Below are 22,281 nucleotides of genomic sequence, written 5' to 3'. Positions count from 1 at the left end.
CTGCTGAATCAGTCCTTCAGAAGCTTTCATGCCTGTTCATATTTACGTACAGGAAATGTAATTTTGGAAATATTGATTGTAAGTAAATTGAAAATATACAGAAAAGTGGCTTAGGTTTAAAGGAAACTGGATTTCAACATGTGAAGGTAGGTAAAATTTTGCATTTACCATCTAAAATATACTCATATTTTCATGCTAAATTAATATTTAATATAAATTGGGAGGGGGAGTAATTGTTTAGGTGATATTTAGTTAAGTGCCATAGAAAAAGTGATATTTTGTATGCTTCTGAAAAGTTTAAAAAATTTCTGACCATACTGTATTGTTCCAGCATATATTGCTTTGTATTTCCAATTTTTTGAAGTTCAAATACAAAATCTTAGATTTTAATCAAATGAAAAAATTGACATGATGTGAAGTAATACTTTTTACAGGGGAGAAAGGCACACAGAGCTCATGTATTTGTCATTCCTTTAATATCTGAGCTACTGTTTTGCTGTTGCTAACATAACTAAAAATGATAAATCAGAGCTTGCACTTGCTGGGATCAAGATTTTCTTTTGCTCGTATTTAGATTTTTGCAAACTCAGCTGAAACTAATTAACCTAATGTTGTAGGACTGTCTTATGTCTATTTACTTTTGTAATTGGTTAATTGAAAAGACCCTGGCTCTTAAGATAATAAAATGAAGTTTTAAATAGTTAAAATATTACAAGGAAATGCTTTTTAACTGTGCAACCCCTTTGTGCAGATGTAGCTTCCGTAACAGAGATCCTCTATCATATTAAAAATGTGTTCCAGCTTTCGTTGTGAGTACCTGTGAACAAAATGTCCCTCTCAAGGGGACAAAGTTATTTTTCAGTGAGAGTGCAGATTATGTCATTCCTGTGCATTTGTTCAGTTTTCCCCAGCTTCACAGGAGGCTTGGGGCTAACCTACCTGTGATACAGTCTGTTAAACTGTGTCTAGTTTTTGGAAGCAATAAATGGATTCATTTTGGGTTGCTCTTTGGTTTTCACGGAGGTTTGTGAACACAGCTGCTGGATGGACACAGCTACACATCTGTTGTTCTCTATTTGGAAAATGTGTCAGGAATTTTACCCATTTATTTGAAACAGAGAGAAAATCCCTGCATTTCTTTTTTCACGGTGGGTTTCCTTAAGGTCTCCTGTCCCCATTTCTGCCACCCTTCTTTTTTGATGCTTGCACCTTACTGTTTCCAGTGCTGCTGCCTTCATTCCAGTGCTGCTTAAAAATGTTAGTAGTGCTACATGACTGTGGGGTAGAGAAAGATGAGATTGCTGAAGTCAGCAGTTTGACGTCTGCGATGCTGTAATGGTGAAAGTGCCCATATGAAGCTCTTGCAGACAATATCAAAGGCAGAGACCAGGACTGCAATTTTGTAAATTTGACACAAATTTCTACTTGTAGATTAGATTTTCAAAAAGACCTAGCTAGAGTCTATCTCTGTTCCTGATTGCCACTGATTTCAGAAGGAAAGGTAAGGCAGAACTGTTTGTTTGGGATGTTGGTTTTTTGGTTTTGTTTTTTAACTTACTAATGTTTCTGTATTTTTAGTTATGATTTCTCTCAGCCATCTGTCTGTTGTATATATCATTCAACTGAAAGATGATAAAAGTTAGATACACATACCAGATAAGTTGCTGTAAGAATGCTGGCTGAAGACTGTAGTTTATCTGTTCTCTTACTCCCAGCACTTAGTAAGCTGATCATACTTTTCATTGTTTTAATATATACTGGCATGAATGAAAGCATTGATGTTGCTTGAACGAGGGCTGCTGGTGAAGTTCCTAGCAGAGATACGTGCAGAACCTTCAGTGAAAAACTTAAGACTGCACATGAGATAGCTGAGCCTGCCAAATGGCTGCTGAAAGGGGCCAGAAATACCTCTTGGTTTCCTGATTCTCAGGTGGTAACCGGACAAAGTGGACTAAAATCAAGAGCATGTAAGGCAGGAAGAATAACCATACAATTCAGTTTTTACTGTAATTGAGAGATGAAATGGAAGATATAAAGGAAGAAGTAAATGATAGCAAATATGATATGTCATCACTGTTGAATGAGAACTCATTAAAATATGATTATTATTTTTAAATTTGCACCCACATTAACATCTTCATAATCCATTGTTCTTTTGTAACTGTAAAAGCTAAAAGCTTGTTTGAAGCTCTAATTGTGTTACATGAGGCATGTAGGTAAAACAAAGAGAAGGTTGCTGACTGAAAAAGCTCAGTCTCATTTATGAGATACATGTAGAGAGTAGGAATACATGGCACAGTGAATGAAGCCTTTCTGAATATCACAGTAGGTGGGGAGCTGAGCATGGTAACTCAGGGGGCGTTGGTCTGCCCACGAGCATGGTCTGGTTTTCAAATGCTCTGTAGTTGGCATCAAGAAGGATGTCAGGCTTTAGCACTGATGGGCAGAATAGTGGCGTTCATCCCGAGGGCTTTCAAAGAAGGACCCGGTCATCTGTTTTGTTTGTTCTGAACTTGAGGAAATGGATAGCATTTGAGATGTCACAAAGGTAGGCCAAATTAAGACTTACTCACAAATCTAACTGGAATGAATAAAAGACATTTTGTAGATGATCATTAAGTGGAATCTCAAGGGTTCTGGTTTTGATTTTTCCAACAGCTGCAAAGAGTATGGTTGTTCATCTGACATCCAGGCAGATTGCCATTTTCTGGCATTAAGGATACTGCCAGCTGCACTGGACAAAAGAATTCAGACCATGTGGTGTCAACTTAAAAAAATATCATCTAAAGTTTCTCAGCATCATCAGCAGAGTGTGGCTTCTTCAGATGTGAAATCCTTTTACCTTCAATGTATGTGCTGATGGTTCTGACTTTGTTTTAATCAGGGTGTCTTTAAGAGGAATAGCACATTCCTAGTAGATGCCAGATATATCCTCTCATAGCAGTTTTTCCTTCCTGTTATCCACATCAGTCCTAACATCTGTCTTTAATCCTCTTTATTCCTCCATCATTCCTACTTTTTCTGAGTTTGTATGTAGATGTATGTAGCTTCTCATTTATGTCCATCTGTTAAATAGATATGCTTCAGCATGCTTGGAAAATGGTTATTCAGGAGGTTTTCGTTACCCTTCAGAACAAAATTATCTTAAAAGGAGTCTAACAGAAGCTGCTTTTTTATGCACCTCTTTTCAAGAGAATCACTTCCATGGCTGAGGGAGCCCTCTTTAACTAAAAACCCAAACCGTACTAAACCATTACATTCTCCACCCCTCGCCTCAGTGAATACACATTTAAGAATTATTATCAAAATTACATTCACCATACAGCCTCTACTTAGAACAATAAAACTACTAAACCAAGCAGAAAATTTCCTACACCAAATTCCACCCCTAGACATTTCACTACAATTACAGTATAAATTTCCCACTATCATTCTACTTAACTTTATGACTTAATACTTGCTTTGCTTATTATTTCTCCTTATCTCACAGAAGGAAAATAAGTAAGTAATGGATATTTCGAACCAAACCACTACAAGCATACAGTGCTCAGTCCTGACAGAAAAGGTATGGCTGGGGACAGAGGCCAGGTTAGATGACCTCAGAGTCATGGCAGTCTGTGTGCTCAGCTGCCATCTGCAGAGTAGCTGTTAGATTGTACTGCAGGGCACTTCAGAGTCTCCTACACACACTGGGATTGTCTGGAGAGCGCTGGTGTTAACATCCACAGTATGCATCTGGAAGCCCTGGAAAATAATGTGGATGGTAGAAACTTGGAGTGTGCCTGCTTCTCAGCTTGTTACACAGCCAGAATATGTAGCTAGACTGAAAGGGGGGAAAAAAAGTAATAGTCCCTGTTGGGCTGACTAGAGAAAAGGATTACTAATTTCTTTTGTTTCTGAGTTAAAAAATTCCAATATTAGATGATGATACTTGTTGCAGATTGTCCTCTGGTCCATTCCACTGAGGGCAGTAGGTAATGGCAGGTCTTTTGCACGGGGGCTGTCCTTCCTGAGCTGCTGTGCTGAAGAGAATAGCTTCTGAAAAGTAAACGTTAAAATTTCCCTCATAAAAACAGTACTTTTCATTACAAAAATGAGGTATTCTACACCACACTTGTGAGTTTTTAAATTAATTACAAGCAATTGAGGTGAAATTGTTGGGGAGGAAAAAGTGATCTTCAAACGTAAGATTTTGGAGTAACACTATAAATAAGTTTTAACTCAGAGCAGTACTCTTACTTGAAAGTTATCTGAATACAGAAGAGGTGTTGTCGTAAGTACTGCAATTCTGATGCAAAAATAATATCAAATGATACTTTCTGGATGGAGTTTAGCCCAACATTAACTAGAAAGACATGATTGTAATCTCAGAATATAGTTATAAATAACTCAGGTCACAGAGGAAGGAGGATGCCTTTCTTCATATGTTAGAATAAAGTGGTTCTGGGATTCTTAAGCCTTTCATGTTTCCTAGTAAAAATATCCTGCCAGCTCACAGCAATATGTTGCTTATATTGGATGGATAAGGATCCAGGGTTAAAACTGAATTTTGGAGTTTGTAAAAATTTTTCTTAATAATTAAGGTGAGGCAAGATTTAGCAAGGATTTAGCAATAATCCAGGTTTAGCAAGGATTCAGAAAGGACTATCAGGAACTGGTCACTTGTACTGTGAAGTCTTACAGTACAAGTCAAGTAGAGCTTGAACCAGAAGAATATCCACATTTTTGACCTCTCTCTGCCTGAAGCCTGGGAAAGAACAAAAGATGAACCTCATGCAAGTGAGGCTGTAGCATCCCTGTCATTGAAAACAAGACTAACAAACTGGTGTCAGGAATTGTCCGTGTATAGCTGATTCAAACTGAGCAGCATCATGGATTGGAAGATGTCTGTAAGTCCTTCTTAGCCTAGCCTTCTTCCCTTCCACTTCTATAGCTGCAAAAGCACATTCAGAAAAGTGGCAAAGCAGACTTAACAGACTGCAAATGGAAGGAGGATTTAATCAAATCAAGATATTTTCTGAACATCAGAGGAATGTGATATAACACTGAACTTTTGAAATCAAGCCATACTCAAAGAGATAACTTAAAAATATCTTCAGTGTAACTTTTGTAGTTGACATAGGTATAACTTAGATGTAATGGTAAATCGTACACACACTTCTTGGAGTTCAATCCAGTCTTTCTTAGGAGTAATGGAATGTTTAATCCTTGGTCCTTTCTGTATGCATGAGCTAATGGCACAAGTGTTTGTACTTGTTTTAGTGAAGAATTACTGACTCTGAATCAAAGAATTCAGTAGGACCTAATTATAGAGTCTGTGTTGCTTCTTAACAGTTGTCAACATACTTAAAGGAATGAACAACTCTTTGAATGCTTTTAGCTGACAAATGCATATTGTGCTCAAGCATCACAAAAAGCCGTGGGGAGATGCAGCAAGCAGAGAAGGCAGACACAAGAAGATCCAGTTCTAATACGGCAAATGAGAAGTTGAAAGTTGCTCAACTAAGCAATGCTCAAAAGTATTGTTTTATTAAAGTCTTGTGCAGTTGTGATCCCAGTCTACTTCTAGAATATTAAAAGAGTCCAAACAGGCTTTTGGGCCAGCTAGAGATCAAAATGCAGTTTGCCAGACAACTCAAGCAACTACCATGTTTAATCCTGTTCTAAACTGAACTTTCTGACCAGTCACAGAAGTTCCTGATCAAAAAAAGGGCAGAAAAAGGAAGAAAATACCCTTTAAGATTTGTAATATGTTTTATCCTTTTTCAGTGTTGGTGTTGCGGCTTAACCCCAGTAGGCATTGAACCCCACACAGCCACTCCTTCCCTCCCCCTTGGCGGGATGGAGGAGAGAATTGGAAGGATAGAAGTGGGAAAACTTATGGGTTAAGAAAATTAATTTTCATAGGTAAAGCAAAAGCTGTGCCAACAAGCAGAGCAAAACAAGGAATTAATTCACCACTTCCCATGGACAGGCAGGTGTTCAGCTATCCCCAGAAAAGCAGGACTACATTATGCATGATCATTTCTTGGGAAGAAAAATGCCATCACTTCACATGCTTCTCCTTCCTCCTTCTTCCCCACAGCTTTTACTGCTGACCACTACATCACTTGGTCTGGACTGTGTCCCCTCAACACCACTTTTGCACCTCCAGCCTCCTCACTGGCCTCGATGCTGTGTGACACTGTTCAGCAATAACTAAAGTATCCATGTTTTCAACACTATTTTGGTCACAAATCCAAAATCTTGCACTAGATACTATGAAGAAAATTACTTCTACCCTCTTCTAGTCAGTCATTTATATTTTAAGTCTCTGTATATCTAATATGAATACAAAAAGTCACTATTACATGCTTTCCATTTACTGGTCTGTTTTGCAGTATCCAGAAGCCCACTAGGCTACCAGCTAAACTACACAAAACACTTCCTTTAAAGAAAAGGTTAAGGAAATTTGGTACAGAATCCACCAAATAATACTAGGTCTTCAACTTCTCAATGAAATGATAATAGCAAAATAATCAAAAAGCTTTTAGTGAAGTTGCATGTCTGCTGCAGAAAGAGCTCTCATTTGGTAGGAATTGATGGTGGCATGCCTGTCTGAGAGTCCATCTGTGCCACAGAAAGCACCAGGAGTTTTGTCAGACTGATCCCTACAGAACTTTATTGCTACAAAAAAACCATAAACAGATGAATCCTAGTTACTAGTGTTATGGAATGACTTTGAACAATAGCAATGAAATCCAGCTTTTTACTGCAGATTTATGTTTTTAAAAGAACATGACATATGGGAATTATTACTTTATCCAACGTTGAGAGAAGTGCTAGAATTTCTATGTAAAATGGTTACAGGATGGGGTTTTTCAATTTGCTTTTTTTGGAGGAAATGTTCATTTTTCTTGTAAGATTTAACATTCTAATAGATTTTTTCTTCCTGCATGGTTAATCTGCAGAAAATATATGGAAAATTGTGCTCTCTCTCCATAAACCTCCAATTGTGTGGAATGTCATACAAATGAAACCACATTATAGACAAATTGAGCAGTGGGGACCATGCTCAAGTAGTCAAGGACCATGCTCAAGTTTGAGTGGAGGGAGGTCAAGCAGCCAGAATTACTGCAGTTGTACTTTCCCCAGCCAGGAGGGTTAAGCCTTGGGAAGATCACCACCACTGCAGGATGGGCACCAAGCAGTGAGAGCACTATATTCCACGGAGAGCATGTAATAACATGTTAGGAGTTTCAAGAAGGAACACAGGCTCATGGAGGGCGAAGTTCAGCCTTGTAAGAAATGCACTGTGGACTCAATGCACTAAGAGGACAGGAGCTTACATCTCCCTGTAAGCTGCATTTAGAAGCCTTTAGGCACTTTGAAATCCCACTCAGATCTTCTATGGAATCTATATTTTCGTTAAAGGAACAGAGCAGGAGCTATACTCTGTCCTTACAGAAATGTAAAGTCATTCCCCACTTCATATTGATGAAAGGTTTCTATTCAGCATTGGAGTGATTTGATGTTCTGTCTTTGCTATTTACTCTCTGTAATGGAGGACAGGCAACGCTTTGCTACTTGTCAGGAGTCTCCCATGAGAAGTGTAGTGGACTGAAATAGTCTTCTCTTGCTGAAGGTGGGTCACTATGCAGTAAAGAATGCAGCTGAGCCTGCCTGCATCTGATGCCAAAGCACTTTGGGAGGAAGCAATCATTTTAAGAACTTTTTTTATATATTATCTAAGGAGTGAAGCCAGAAAATACCAAACTTCAGGAGAATACTGTACATACAGAGTAATATACCCTCTTGAACTTTCCACTGATGATCCTGGATCTTCTACATTCATAGCGAGTGTATTAGCTTTTTCATGTGCTAAAAAAATTAAATTAGGAACATTTCTTTTTCTTCAGTTGTGCTAAATATCATCTATCACTGTGTTTTGCCATGTGCTTCACTCACCTGCTGTACACTCAGTGTACACTTAGAGCAATTGCTTTCTTAAATTTGTTATTGAAATAGAGGAGAATCTGTTTTCAGGATGTTAATTGTCCTTATGGGTATGCAAAGCACTGAGCCGGCCAATCTGTTAAAAAGATTGTGCATGCAGGTAGAATTAGACTGTTAGAACTTTTTAAGTATTGAAAGCTGAATGACCTGAACTTAATTTCCTGAAAATAGAAGACATAGGTATTCAAAAACGCTTTGTTAAGTCAGCATGTGATGCTAATGATGTAGATGATGATGATGTAACAGAAAGGGAAGCGAAATATCTTCATTGCTTTTAAGGAGTCTATATCTAAATATTTTTTTTCATATCCACTAAAAAATTCAATTTTTACTGGACTGTTATTTTTCTACCTGAATTAATTATCTTCCTGTAGGAAATGTTTTTTCAAGTGTAAAATAAAGCATGCTCTCTTTCCAGACAGAAAAAATTGTCTCCATTGATCTAAACTTTTTTAATAGGATAATGTAAAATAGGATTCATTACAAGATTTAAAAAGAAAATACTAAACTACTTATATTCACATTGTTCATGGTTCAAGAGAAATCAGCTGAGTAGCCACCTAATTTGGAAGTAGTTCAGATGTTTGACTTCCTTGTTTGACTGAAAGCTCCGTAGGCCCTGTAGCCCTACTCTAGGTGTATAGGACAGCCCTGGTGTGAAGAATTAAAATCAAACCTCGCTGAAGTCTGAGAGCAGTCCAGCAGTTTAGCAGAGGAATGGCTGTTTCTCCAGAAGAGCCTGATCCATCAGGCACGCTGTAGTCTCGGCTAGGGTACACTGCCAGGGTGGGTTTCACAGAACAAACCTGCAGCCCCATCAGCTTTACATTGGAGGAAAGAAGGCAGGTCCTAGAGCCAGTTGTGTATATTGTAGCAGATTTCTGGAGAAAATGGGATACTAGGGTGGCAGGGCAAGTCAATGCCTCCAAGGACTGCACCTTAACTGGTGGTGTCTAATTCATACCTCTTCTCTTGCCTCTTTGCCACATACCACAAGATACCCAAAGCTCATGGAGGGGAGTTTCCAAGCAAATGTGACTTTGTAGCCTAATAGCTGGAAGCACACATAGCCGTGATTTTGCATTTTCCTTTTTTGGTGCTTGTGATAAGCATCATGCTTACATGAAAGTAGCAGTGTATGCTGGAAACAGGCAGCTGCTAGAGCATGTTCTTGTGAGAGCAGAGTATCAGCCTGTCTTCTGCCTGGATATGGATGGCTGAGCTCAGGTATTTCTCAACGATGATATCAGTGAATGAACAATATATGAGAGATATTTGGCACCTGATCAGTAATGCTCAGTACAAGAGAGCTTACAGAGAAATTTCAGAGACGTACAGCAGATATTGTCATAAGACAGAAACTCCTATAATTGTCAAGTCCATTTTGGGTGAGGCCACAGCTTCTGGTTTTCTTATTACTCTTGAGATTTTTAGCACAGTAGTGAAATAACACTTCTCTTTTCAGTGTTCTGTTTCCTGTGGAAAAGGTTTGAAGTTTCGTGATGTGCATTGTATTAACAGCTTCCAAGCAAAAATAGAAGAAGATAACTGCAAACATTTGAAAAAACCACGAGCATACAAAATATGTAGAGCTGGAAGATGTCCTTCTTGGAAGGCCAGCAGATGGAAAGAGGTATGTAAAAGCTGCCATAATAATATTCTCCATGAGAATTCTCCACAAGACAAGATCATATTCATGACACACTGCTTCAGTGGAAATAATTGTCAGTACACACATAGCAATGAAATCTACAAATTAGCAGGTACTTCATTGCGTTTTCTTTTTCTTTCTTTTAAGAGTAATGAATAATAAATGTCTATGAAAACTAAAAGCATTTGCTAATCTGAATTTTGTACTGAATAGGTACTTAGGACTTTCCTCATCTTACCTTGTAAATTAACAGTAAATTTTTAAAGTTTACTTCTTACCTTCTGCGATGATTTCAGTAGTATCACTGTATTTGCTATCTTAGTCTAAATAGTGGAATGAAGCCAGGTTTGTGGGAAAAGGACAGGAAAAAGGGCTTGTGGGCACAAATACTGGCCTTTTCCCTGGTTTGGTCTTCTAAAACATCTCTCACCTTGTTGTAAAATTGTATGTAACTGAGCACATTGCAATATTTTGCATTTCACTCGCTCTTTCAATATACCATTCCCCATGCTGGTAAAGAGACGGTACCACTCTCCACATTTTGGCCACACTTGATAGAACAATATGAACTTTATGATTGAGTTTGGGCCTTTAGGTAGGCTTTGGGACATAGTCGTGCTTCTGCCTAGTGTAAAAGGGGGCTGTTTATCTCAGACGAGCATTAGTGGTATAGTGAAATTCCTTTGGCCAGGAAGAAGGAAAAGAGGCATTTAGCATTTAAGCTCTTCAGGGTTCAAAATCCTTAGTACTACCTGCAAAAGATAGTGTCCTCACAATGTTGCACCTTTTGCAAGATTTTCTAACCTGAAACACTGAGATTTTTTTTCTCCTTGATTGTAATATCTGCATTTTAAAACAACAAACAACTCTATAATAAAGACAGTCTCTAATAAAGACAAGATGCAAATTCAGAGCTTTAACTGTTGATCTTGCAAAAATGTAAACTTTTCTTTGCATATGCCTATAGTGATTGTCCCTACTGTGAATTAAGGTAAGCAGAGAGCTCAGTTAGGTACCTCAGATGCAGTCATTTTCTGTATTTTTAAAATGTTTTAATAGTTTTGCATTTTCAACATAAATTTCTTCAGGTATTGTATTACAAGGGCTGTGAAATATATTTTAAATAATATCCTAAGATCTTCTAATGACAGCTGTACTCCTTCTGGGGACTGTCTCGTTTCACACTGACACAACTAATTTTGATCAATTTTAGTGTTCTGTATCCTGTGGAGTGGGGATTCAGCAAAGGGACATCTCCTGTCAGGTGGCAGGCCTGGGGCGAGTGAGTGACATGATGTGCAGCCGTGACCTGCGCCCCGCTAGCACACAGCACTGCCAGCTGCCCGCCTGCCTCCCGTACCAGTGGCTGGCACGTGAGTGGGAAAATGTAAGTAAGGTTTTCAACTTCTATCACTTAATTGAGTTATGTGATACTGCATCTGCAAAATAAAAAGTGACCATGCTGGAAAATTTGAAGGTCAAGCTTGCAAAACTTAAAAAGTGCCAAAAAATGTCAAAGACTTTATTTATACTCTTTATTTATAATCTCTACGGGATTTGCTTGTCTATTGTAGGCAAAAGCTCTGGTGGAGCTCTGATCAGGTACCTACTGATAGGACTGTCTCTACATACTTCTTTACATAATGCATAAGATGTTTAATAAATACTGATTTTGAAATATCATTTTTAAAAGCAGCTTTTTAAGAACAGAAATGCAAAAGAAACTTCATGTGGAAGTAAATATCTTCGAGGTAAAATCTTTGGACAACAGTGTTTATAAGAAGTTCTGTATGGAAGATTTAAAGTATCTTAAAAACTTGAAGCATCTTTTCTTGTTAAAGAAAAGATAAGAAGCAAAATAAATCTCATTATTCTTCTACCAAACAGGAAGCAAGATAAGAAAATAAAACTCAGCATTCTCTTACCAAATATGCTTTTTCATATTTAAGAAAATGTACAAATACCTTCAGCAGAGAGCTGTCATTTCTAAAGGTGTGATTACTATTTTCTACATGCTAAAAATTTAATAACTTTTATTTGTGCAAACATGCAAACATATAAAGATGAGGAAGAGAGAAAAACCCCAAAATTATGTATAATACCCAAAATGGTGTGCACAAGAGCCTGTCTCTAAACAAAAACCCATTTTGTGCATTTGTGTCATATTAATAATTGGCCATGCTAAATTTCCTAGAGCAACCCCCCTTGACTATGAAGACTTTAAAGTCTCAGGGACACAGTGCTGTAGAAGTGGCAGCTGTTAATATGTAAAACATTGGCTGGTGCTCTGCAGAACCCGGATTATATTAATGCAGTTCAGATATACATATTCCTCTGCTGACAAATATATGTTGCTTTCAAGTGTTCTCGTATGTAGCTGCCAAAATCAGGAATTAGTGGAATTGGCTCAGAATGTGCTTTTAGCACAAATATACACTTCCAAAGAATGAGGGTGAATTTTCCTTTGCCAGCAAACATTTGTGTATTCCAGCTGGGTATTTGGAGCTCTCCACTACAAACGCATTGTGTTTCACTACATTCTCCAGCTATTTCATAACTTCTGCATGTATATTGATGTTTTCTTGAAATTCCTGTGTTCTGTTCCCTTCTCTCACCACATTCATACACAGCACTGTACATGTAGTATTAATAGTTCAAGTGCTTATCCATCTGCATTCCACTCCCAGTGCAGGATGTCCTCCACCAAACTCATAATGTTTTACCAATCTGTCTTAGCTCTGGGTGACTGTGGGATTTCCTCACCTCACCAGTCACAACACAGCAGAAATATGTCCAGATCTAACATTTCACCGGTCTGCAGCCAGTAGACTGGGTGAAGAATTTTTTATCCTAGGGAGAAGAATGCCTGCGAGGCTAAGGTATAAAGCATCATGAAAAAATTCTTCTGCCTGTTCCCATTACCTTGTGACTGGATTATTCTTTATATGCCTAATATTCTGAGCTGCTCCATGCTGCAGAAAGTTAGCTTAGTTCAGGTACCCATAGCTGGAGACGTGCTGTTGATGTATATTACTTAGCCTGTACCATCACTTTTCTGGATTCTGGTGGCAGCAAGGTTCTTATCTTATCCTGGCAGAGCTGTGATGGCTCACCATTCCACCAGCTTGCCATGGGGAGAGGTCTGAGAACCCTCAGGGCAAAGGCACAGGCTCAACAACTGTGGCTGCTCAAAGCTGGCACTGGCACTGGCTTGATTAATAGGTAGTTTTCTCTCCCTCTCCCACCTTTCCCTCTCCCTTTCCCTCTCCCTCTTCCTCTCTCTCTCCCTCCCTCTTGTTTTGTTTTGTTTTCAAGACCAACTTATTCCTTTCATATTTCACTGAAATCCTTTTCTGTCTCTTCCCTTTTCATATAGAAGGGCTTTTCCACTCAACCTGTCATCTTGGCTTGACACTTTCATTTTCTCCTCTGTGTCACCCAAGAGTTACATTGTCATGTTATTATATGCCGTTATTTTTTTCAGCTGATTAGAGGTACCTGAACTTTGAAAACAAAGTAAAGGACTCTGATTCAGTGAATAATTTAGTCTGATGTTGATAGCAGATGTCAAAAGGTATTGCTGTCTGGGTTTTACTGGTGTGTGGCAATCAGTAGGTAACTTTGTTCTGTAAATGGCTAGTTAAACTGGGATTATTTTCTCACTTTTAGTGCTCAGCATCATCTAGAAGAAAGGAAATATACCGGAAAGTTAAATGTGTGAATGAAAACCAGCTCCAAGTGGATGAAAGCTTCTGTGATCCTGCCACAAAGCCTCCATCATCCAAAACCTGCAGGCTATCTCCCTCTAAATATGTTGTGCTCACAGGAGAGCTGTCACAGGTACACTAATTATACTGCTCAGCCATCTTTTATATGTCTTTACATTTAAGAATGTTATATTGCTGTAAAATGTACTTTATGTATGTGGAGAAAAAAAAAAATGTATTTGCTTTTGAACATGGCTGTCTAAACTTTCTTGGCATTGACCCTCCAAGTCAGCCATGATTTATTGTAGAGGCTGTTATCAGTCCTCTGTTAACCCCCCAGGACCTATGATCACCAGCTAGAGGGGAGCTGTCCCTACCACAGGATTCCTTTGCTGGTTCCCAAGAAACTCTTGTGAGCTGACCTAGCTGAAGTAATCAAATAGCTTTTCCTTGATTTCAGTGAAGTGATTGATCAGAGCTTTGTTTCCCTTGCACATCTGCACTACCTGTGTGTGCATATCTATGCATGTATCACAGCTGAGAGGGAATGACTCTGGAACCTCTGAGGAAAGGGAACCATGGAAGGGCTTTGTGGCTCTTTTCATGCGTAACTATTGCAGACCTTCACTTCCATGCACTCATGTTCCAGCCCAAGGTGGCACGCCTCCAATGACAGGCTTTTGCCAGTGCAAGGATCAGAGCTGACTTACCTGTAATGCAATTCTGCAGAAATTTCACAGAAATTTTCACAGAAATAATGTCTATGCTTGGGGATTTTATTTTAGTGCTCAGCAAGCTGTGGGTTTGGTTACCAGCAGAGCATCACGTACTGTGTTGGAATCCATTCTGTTCAAAGTCAGCACATCCACGGCCTTCGGACTGTAGCGTACCGAGAATGCCCGGTAGAGCCATCCTTGTACATTTATAAATGTAATGTCAAAGGATGTTCACAAGCAGCCACATGGACAGTAGGGAAGTGGACCAAAGTGAGTACAGATGTGCAAGCTCATTTTTTATAGCTGCCCCTAACATAAAAAAATGCCAAGGATAATTTGCTGACATAACAGTGGTAATTATTTGCTTCTTTCTAAACTAACTCTTAATGGCTGTCTATGTGTAGTGCTCAGCATCTTGTGGAGTGGGAATGAAGGAGAGAACAGTAGAGTGTATGACTGAGAATGGCTTACCCAGTGACTTGTGCCTGCCACATTTAAAACCAGATGCCAGAAAGATCTGCCACGAGAAAGAATGTAAGTGACAGCTGTGATTTTCCGCAGTTAATGTTTTCCCAGGTTACTTATATTAAAGCTATAAATATATTTGGAGCACAATTATGCAAAATTGAGTCTTAAAACTAAGCTCTGTTCCTGAAATATTAATATGATTTAATCATTCATTTTGAAGGTGAAATTCTTACCACCTGCAAAGATGATAAAATTACTGTTAATATTTATGAGTTTTTATAAGTACATATTTTTATGAAATAACACTTTTCTAATAAAGATTTTGCTAAAGGGTTGCAGTTTTTCTTCCAGATTTATTGCTCAGGCATGCACTTAGAGAATCCCAAGGAATATTTGACATTGGTAAAAGGTGAAGCCGACAACTTTTCTGAAGTATATGGATTCAGGTACAGAAGTGCATTTAAACTTTATGAAGTGCATTTATTCCTTCCAAAATAAAAGAATAAAATAATACTTACTTTTTGTGAGAAAGATGAGTAGGGCTTTTTTCCCTTGACTTTAGGTTTTAAATATCCAGGCATGTGAGCACACATATAGAAATGTGGATACTTCCAGGCTGAAATTATGTTAGTCGCTCTAAATGTTTATAATTTTTTTTCTGTCTTGCTTTGGTAGAAATGGCTTTGATCCACATTAGTGTTTCAGTTAAGTGAAGATTAATAGCTGTGCTTCTTGTTCAGTAAAAGTTGTTTAATATTTTTTATATGGCATATTGCAATACGCTTATTTTTAACTATGATATTATGTTAAGGAAAATCTCAGAAGGAAAACTACATCTTTGCTATTCTTTAGATTGCAGAATCCATATGAATGTCCTTTCAATGGAAGCAGAAGGCAAGACTGTGCCTGTCAAAATGATTACCTTGCAGCTGGCTTCACAGTTTTTAGTAAAATAAGATTTGATGTGTCTTCCATGCAAATCAAAAGTAAGCATTTTGTCAGCTTTAGCCAATTTGAGCATTCTATTGAAATTGTGTGTGGTCACAATTACCAAATTACTACTTTGACCCACTTACAGATCCAGCTGTGCCATCTTGGGGCAAAAATTCCTGCTTATTTAATTTAAGGATTCAGTGGTAATTAAAAAAAACAACCAAAAAAACCCCCCAAAAATACCACCATTGCTTACCTCATTAATTTGTCCCAAGTGGCCAAGTGGCATGAATCTCACAGATTCTTATTTTATATGTGAACTACTTTCATTTTCTAAGGTTTTGTTCCCAATATTTAATTTTATTTTAGTCCATGGCTTACTTTTCTTGTGGAAATCTTCCTTTCTATGCTCTGCTTAGTCCCTTCTCAGACCTTGGCAGACAATAAATAAATGGACAGGGAATCTTGCAGTGCTTTCAGGCCCCTGCCTGAAGCTAGGAAGTTGGCCTACAACCAGCTCACTTGACACAGTGTCAAAGTGCACATCCATCTTCCTTCTAGCCCACTCATGTCTCAGAGAGAAATCTGTGCTTGTAGGTTGGATTAGTGGTGCAATAACCAAAATTCAAACCATAGTTTCTCAAATCAAAACAAACAACCTCCCCTTCCAAACAAGCAACAAACAAAAAAACCCCATCCAAAGCAAGCAATAAAACATCCATGTTCACACTTTTCACACTATTTTCCCCTGAACTTCAAATGCCACAGTTTGTGTTGAGTAATTTTCTATTTTCTAGCCACAGATTTTCTTTTTGCTCAGACTATTTTTGGGAGAGCAGTACCATTTGCTACAGCTGGAGATTGCTACAGTGCAGCCAGATGTCCACAGGTATTTATGGTTTCTTACCTCCCTGAAATGTTTATGTAAGAGGGGGAAAAAAAATATGTGACTTGTTTAGATCTTTAAGGTTCTAAACCAAAATCCTATTCTGTGAGGTGAGAGTACAACATTTATAAGTAATTTTTTCTTACTCTCTTCTCTCCTGTTCCATCATCCTCCCCTCTTAGTTTTTCCCTCAAATTGCCTGCTACACCCTTTCCCTGTAGGCTCCATGTATGCATATCTAGTGCATACCTATGTGTTTCATGTATTGCTCTGCTTCCCTCTCGATGTGATGTATCCTTTGTTTCCCTTAACGCCTTCACATTCTTTGTTCTCCTCTAGTGACTTTTCTATAATCCTTCATAATTTTCCTTATCTTTTCTCTGTATCTCTCCTGATGCTTCATGTCTTTGAAGACTACCAGAGGAAATCAATCTTGTTTAGCAGTATGCTTTAAAATTTCTACATGCATTTTTGTGTCTGCATTAGTGTTTTAGTTGTATTGGGTGGTGCTTTTTAGATTCATCTCTATATTGTCCCAGTTCGCTGTTTGTTGGTTCACATCATAGGGTAGTTTTGAAAGATATGAACTGGATGCCTTCTGGATGAAGATAAATCCAACAATGAGCTTCAGAGGATCTTAATACACTCTAATGCTAGTGAGGATTCAGTCCATGGGACTAGGGGAGAGTTAGTCCAAAATAAATCCCTGATTTGTGCACTGTCTACAGACATTGGGCTCTCTGACCCAGTTTTCATTCTACAGGTCTGCTTATACTGCAGTGTCCTTCTTGATGATATAGACATAGCTCTAGTCTGAACTAGTCAACCTTTGGAGCCCATTGGCAGAAATAGGATTCCTTAGAAAACACTTCAGCTTATCTTACTGTATTAGACAATTTAGGATGAGGTCAACTGTCCTCTGGAAGTGAATTTCTTTTCACTGATTATAAAGGAGTTAAGACCCACTGGCTCACGCTTGCTTGGAAGTGAATCGCTGTTGTCCATCCCTCCTGGTTGCCTAAACTTAAGACCAGCTACGTGGGTGGACACAGCCAAGGGCAGTTAGAGACCATTTATGTGCAATTTATGTACAAATGAAGTGCCTAGGTTTGGCAGACTTAAAGCCCTGACAAGAAAACAGTTGAAGTTCATTACAGTACTGGATGCCTTCAACCTGCAAACCCTTTGGGTGCAGTACAATACAAATCTGTTTGCCATGTGTAGATTCTGTTGGGAGGTCATTCTGCTTACATGGCTTGGCACTGACACATTTCCATCTAAAAGTTCTGACTGAAGCAAACACTTTTGACGCAGTCGAAAGGCTTCCATTCCTGTACTTTCAGTCCTTGAAATCTGTTCCTGGCCTTGCACATGCTGCATGGTATGTCAGACAGCTCTTGATCTGCCATTGTAATTGTAATAGCACTTCTCATTTATTTTTGCAAAATGATATCACTGTGAAAGAAGTTACTCTGGGCCTGTCAATTGTAGAAAACATTCCACACCATTTCTGTGAATTTCCTCCTTCATTAAATGGAAGTCTTCTACTTTATGGATACTTGAAGAACAACCTACCCTATCCATATGAGTGTTTGTTAGCTGATCCTGAGTTACATGAGTGCTATAAGTACAGCAACTTTACATAGAAGTGCTCTCAAAATAAATCTTCCATACTGTGCAATATAACTGAATTCTTACAAAGGAGTTTAAGTGAATCATCATAATAAAAGCTATATATATATTTATAAGTGTATGACATTATTAAGCAATAAAACATAGAAGCTAACATTTGCAGTAAAAAATTACTAGGTCTGAATACAGAGATTCAGGCTTTCAGTGAATAATGCAGAGGTGTGCAGTTTTCTGATTGTAGTGCTGCCTCAACTAATCATTAGGTTCTTTGTGGAGGCAGTACTTCTTCGTAACATATTGCACTTCTCTGTGAATGCAATTTAATAATTTTCTGTATCCCAGTTTGTTTACCCAGGTAGTGCAATTTGTTACTTTCAATATATTTCCTATTCTCATAGGAACTGGCTGAAGCTAGTTTTCAGAGTCTGTATTTGCGCAGACAAATGTTTTAGAATCTATAGCTTCTATATCTGTTGTGAACAGTTTGCATTGCAAAACATTCCACTTAAAAATAAAGTTATTTATTTTAACATCCACTTATGTTCTTGTTCAATTATGATATTTGTTATACTGAAAAAGCAGTGGAAGATGGTAAGATCATGATGGTTAGACAGTGTGCAAAAATTTGAAACTTAGATGTCTAAGAAGTGATTTATCTTTACAGACAGCACTATATTTTCGTTATTTCCAAAAAATTCAGAAGCTTTAAAAAAAAATAGTCTTTCTAGAAAACCAGCTTCATTCTTGCCTTTAGCAAGAATGTACTTTTTGTAAATTAAAATTTCATATGTAGAAGGGCAAAAATAATTTCAATTGTGTGATGTTAGTTTTGTCTTCATAATCAGATGCTCAGATGCTCAGGATCAGCTGATGCACAGGTGGTGCTTATTGCAGGATAACTTGGGTTTGTGTTGTGAATGTCCATAGAAAGGGCATAATGCAGAGTAGCCAGCCCGTATTTTTTACACACCTTTGAGTACTTAATGTTTAGACATAGCCTAAGCAATATGTTCAAATATGCCAGTGTCTTTTAGTGTTTCAAACTCCATTTATCAGCTCGTATTTTCCTTTTCTTCTTTTCCTTTTCCCTGTTTCTTTTTTTGTTTGGTTGGGTTTTTTTGTTTGTTTGTTTGGTTGGTTTGGTTTGGTTTTGTTTGGGGTTTTTTTGGGTTTTTTTTTCCTTTTTTTTTTCCCTAGGGACAGTTCAGCATTAACTTGGCTGGTACAGGTCTGAGATTATCCAGTACAGTGAAGTGGATTGCTCAGGGCAACTATGCGACTGCTGACATACACAAATCCCACGTGAGTCAATGCTGTTTTCCTTTACCTGCTCCTACAGCTTGGACAAGAAGTACAAGCGTTGACTGTAGTGAAAGCTACAGTGATTTTTGTGAATCAAAAACAGCATTCAAGGTCTCTGACCCATTTAAGTCTTATTCAGCTATGTTTAATCACACTGTCCAGTATCTAATTCAGACCAGAACTGCCTGCCTACCCTTCTCTTAACTGATTTTAAGAGGCTATCATTATATTAATCGGGTTTATTAGGAATTTTGAAGATGCTTTTAAAAAAACCTAAACACAACACCCAACTCACCACATTTTGTTCAAGATCGTCCTACTACATATGATCCTTTTTATTTCTTACCTCCAACTTTATTAGCGTGGAAAACCAACAGACCAGTTAAACAAGAACAGTAAGTGTTCACAGTTTAAAACAACACTGGGTGGTAAGCCTGGGAACAAGGTGTAGAGCGGTAGTGATAAAGGGTCTCTGTTCCTGTTTTGCTAATGCTGCTGTCTCTTGATTTAGTGTTTCTAGGTATAATTTGTCAAAAGGTCTGTTGTATGCAAACCTCGAGAAGCCTTTTGTGTGACTGTGATTTCAATTGCTTTTCTTGATTGACTCTTCTCTTTGTCTAATTCCCAGGATGGTATTAAAATATATGGAAGATGTGGAGGATTTTGTGGAAAATGTGTTCCTAACACAATTATTGGTCTCCAGCTTCAAATACAGTGAGAGCTCTCATGTACTAAGAGCATCGAAGCAGGGATATTTGCCATTTAGGTTCAAATTGTAGGTGCTCTGTATATATATTTTTTAATTTTTTCATGTCTGTAGTGCTCATTACTGTAACGCTCACTAATAAGAATTCCTGTTTTCTTCAGGATTCACTCAAGGTTGTATTATTTGTTTGTGGGCTAGCAAGTGCATAAGTCACAATCAGAAACCTTCATGTTTTAAAGGAGAGGCATTTATTCGAAGTACAGTATATATTAACAAGTAAATTGCACTGAGATTACTACCATTGGTAACATTCTAAATTTTACCACAAATGTAATTCTTTACCTGCAACTAATCAGTGTAATTCTTTACACAGTATTCAGTAAAATTTATACTCTATTGGTCTTTTTGATCAATTGTGCTAAAATATAGAAAGGAAAGCTTTATTGTTGTATAAAGAAGACAGGTAGTAATTTCAAATACTTCCAATGTTGTGCAAACCTGTAGGGATTATCTCTCAATAACTTACAGCAGAAAAGTACATAACCAAAATGTTTGAGATAGTTTTATAGATCTGTGTGTTTCTCTGTCAGTGAAAGCATTTTTCCCCATCCCTTTCATTATATTCTCTGTGGTGCTCAAATCCTAGCAGTAATACTGAGAAGTGTGGTTTAACCTTTGTAGTCTCTGTAGCACATGTTAAACATCAGGTCTTAGGTTTGCTGTGGTTACAGGAAAAGAAAATAAGGAAACAAATTGCTTCGAAAACTGATTTTAAATTCCTGCCTCTCGTCCAAGTATACTGTGAAAGCAGTGTATTCTGTTTACCGTAGGATCTTGTGTGTAATTGCACAAATATGTATTTGCTTAAACACTTTCCACATCCACCTTACTCCTTTAGCCTGGCCAAAGGCACTTAGTTAAGGCTGTACAGTGCATCCTTCATGGTCCAATTCAGCATAATTTTCAATAACCTTAGTGAAAAATCTGGACAGAGGCAGCATCAAGCCCCAAGGTGGTTTTGGTGTCCATCTTTGACTCAGTTTGATTTTTCAGTGTTTGTAAATACATTTCTAACATCTGCCATTTAAAATTACTTCTTTGAGAAAAGTAAGTGTATGAAAGAGTTACAAAGTTTTAAAAATTATCTAGCTCTTTGATTTATTGGTTTGTGTTACTTTACAGTCCAGAATGGTAGAAATATATGGATATACAGACAATGCATTTTAGGGCCAACTCTCAGGTATTCAGAATAAAATTTTCTACCTGCATAATAATGTATATTATGTACCAGATAACTATACATGCTTTGTCTGACAATACACATTCTGTAAACCAAATATTTATTTTGCATGCCAGTACTATTGGTAGATCAAGTGGCAGCTATATCATATTTTTACCCACAAAGAGTTAGCCATGAATTAGCAATATGTATTAATTAAAAACAGTACTGTACCACAGAAGTGTATGCAGCTTCTTTTAAGATAACACATGTAGGTAATTATTTTGTGATCTCTGCATCAGAAATGTATTTTTGCACTATGTGCCTTATAACAGTTGTAAACATTAATAAGACTATAAAATGTAATTTATAAAATATTTATATAATAAATATGCTTGTGTAAATGGTACCAGGGTACTTTTGTTTGGGTTCTTTTTGGTACTGTACTCAAGTACAAAATGTTGCAAAAACATTTCAACGTCTTTATGCACAGAATAATTACATTCTTAATACTTCTTTACAGTGGTATATGTTGACTTATACTGGAATAACTGCCACACAAGAGGTTACAGTCATAGGAATAATTTCTATGGGAGCAAATCCTGCTTCAGAGGGAAGAACTCCATGTCTGTCTGCTCTGCTCTTTCCAGTCATCCTCTCACATTTAGCTACATCTTTCTTGGGGATTGCCCTGTAAATTGTTAACTGAAATAATGTAGAAATCTGAAATAATTTTCCTCTCTTTCTGCTAACTCAAACCAATTCCTTTATAGCATGGTCCCTTGACTGCTGCTTTGGCAGAAGGGGAACTGCTGTTCGCCTCTATCCGCAAGAGGCCTTTTTATTTTCTGGTCATGTAAAGGCTACAAAGTGTTCAGCTCTGCTGCCAAAAAGTCACTCTGAAAATCTACTACCAACCAAAGTGACTTTTAATGCAATATTCAATATATGACGTTTTTCTTGGATAATAAAAATTTTTTTTGAGTAAAAGTGTATTTTCTATATTTACAGCATATCATGTGGTCCAGCTTCTGCATAGAACAGCACTGTATTGTATCACAGTTTT

At 37.7% G+C, this 22,281-nt stretch overlaps 2 protein-coding genes across 2 annotated transcripts in view; both read left to right on the top strand.

Moving 5' to 3' along the window:
• Positions 1-14,819, top strand: part of LOC103614862 (A disintegrin and metalloproteinase with thrombospondin motifs 20) — a 79,290-nt gene extending 64,471 nt beyond the window's left edge. Inside the window, exons 29-34 of the mRNA XM_017733087.1 lie at positions 9,461-9,628; positions 10,860-11,033; positions 13,316-13,486; positions 14,139-14,339; positions 14,474-14,603; positions 14,758-14,819. Coding sequence (XP_017588576.1) covers positions 9,461-9,628; positions 10,860-11,033; positions 13,316-13,486; positions 14,139-14,339; positions 14,474-14,603; positions 14,758-14,819 — 906 coding nt within the window. The remainder of the gene's footprint in view (positions 1-9,460; positions 9,629-10,859; positions 11,034-13,315; positions 13,487-14,138; positions 14,340-14,473; positions 14,604-14,757) is intronic.
• A 48-nt stretch (positions 14,820-14,867) lies between these two features.
• Positions 14,868-21,624, top strand: LOC108446473 (A disintegrin and metalloproteinase with thrombospondin motifs 20-like). Its single transcript, XM_017733145.1, has 4 exons — positions 14,868-14,983; positions 15,390-15,523; positions 16,268-16,359; positions 19,186-21,624. Exons 1-4 carry the CDS (start codon positions 14,904-14,906, stop codon positions 19,492-19,494), a joined length of 615 nt encoding a protein of 204 aa, XP_017588634.1. The 5' UTR covers positions 14,868-14,903; the 3' UTR covers positions 19,495-21,624.
• Positions 21,625-22,281: the final 657 nt, after the last annotated feature.

This window comes from Corvus brachyrhynchos, unplaced genomic scaffold (genome assembly GCF_000691975.1).
Source record: "Corvus brachyrhynchos isolate BGI_N302 unplaced genomic scaffold, ASM69197v1 scaffold32, whole genome shotgun sequence".
NCBI classification, from domain to species: domain Eukaryota; kingdom Metazoa; phylum Chordata; class Aves; order Passeriformes; family Corvidae; genus Corvus; species Corvus brachyrhynchos.
This window is presented reverse-complemented; position numbering and strand designations above follow the sequence as displayed.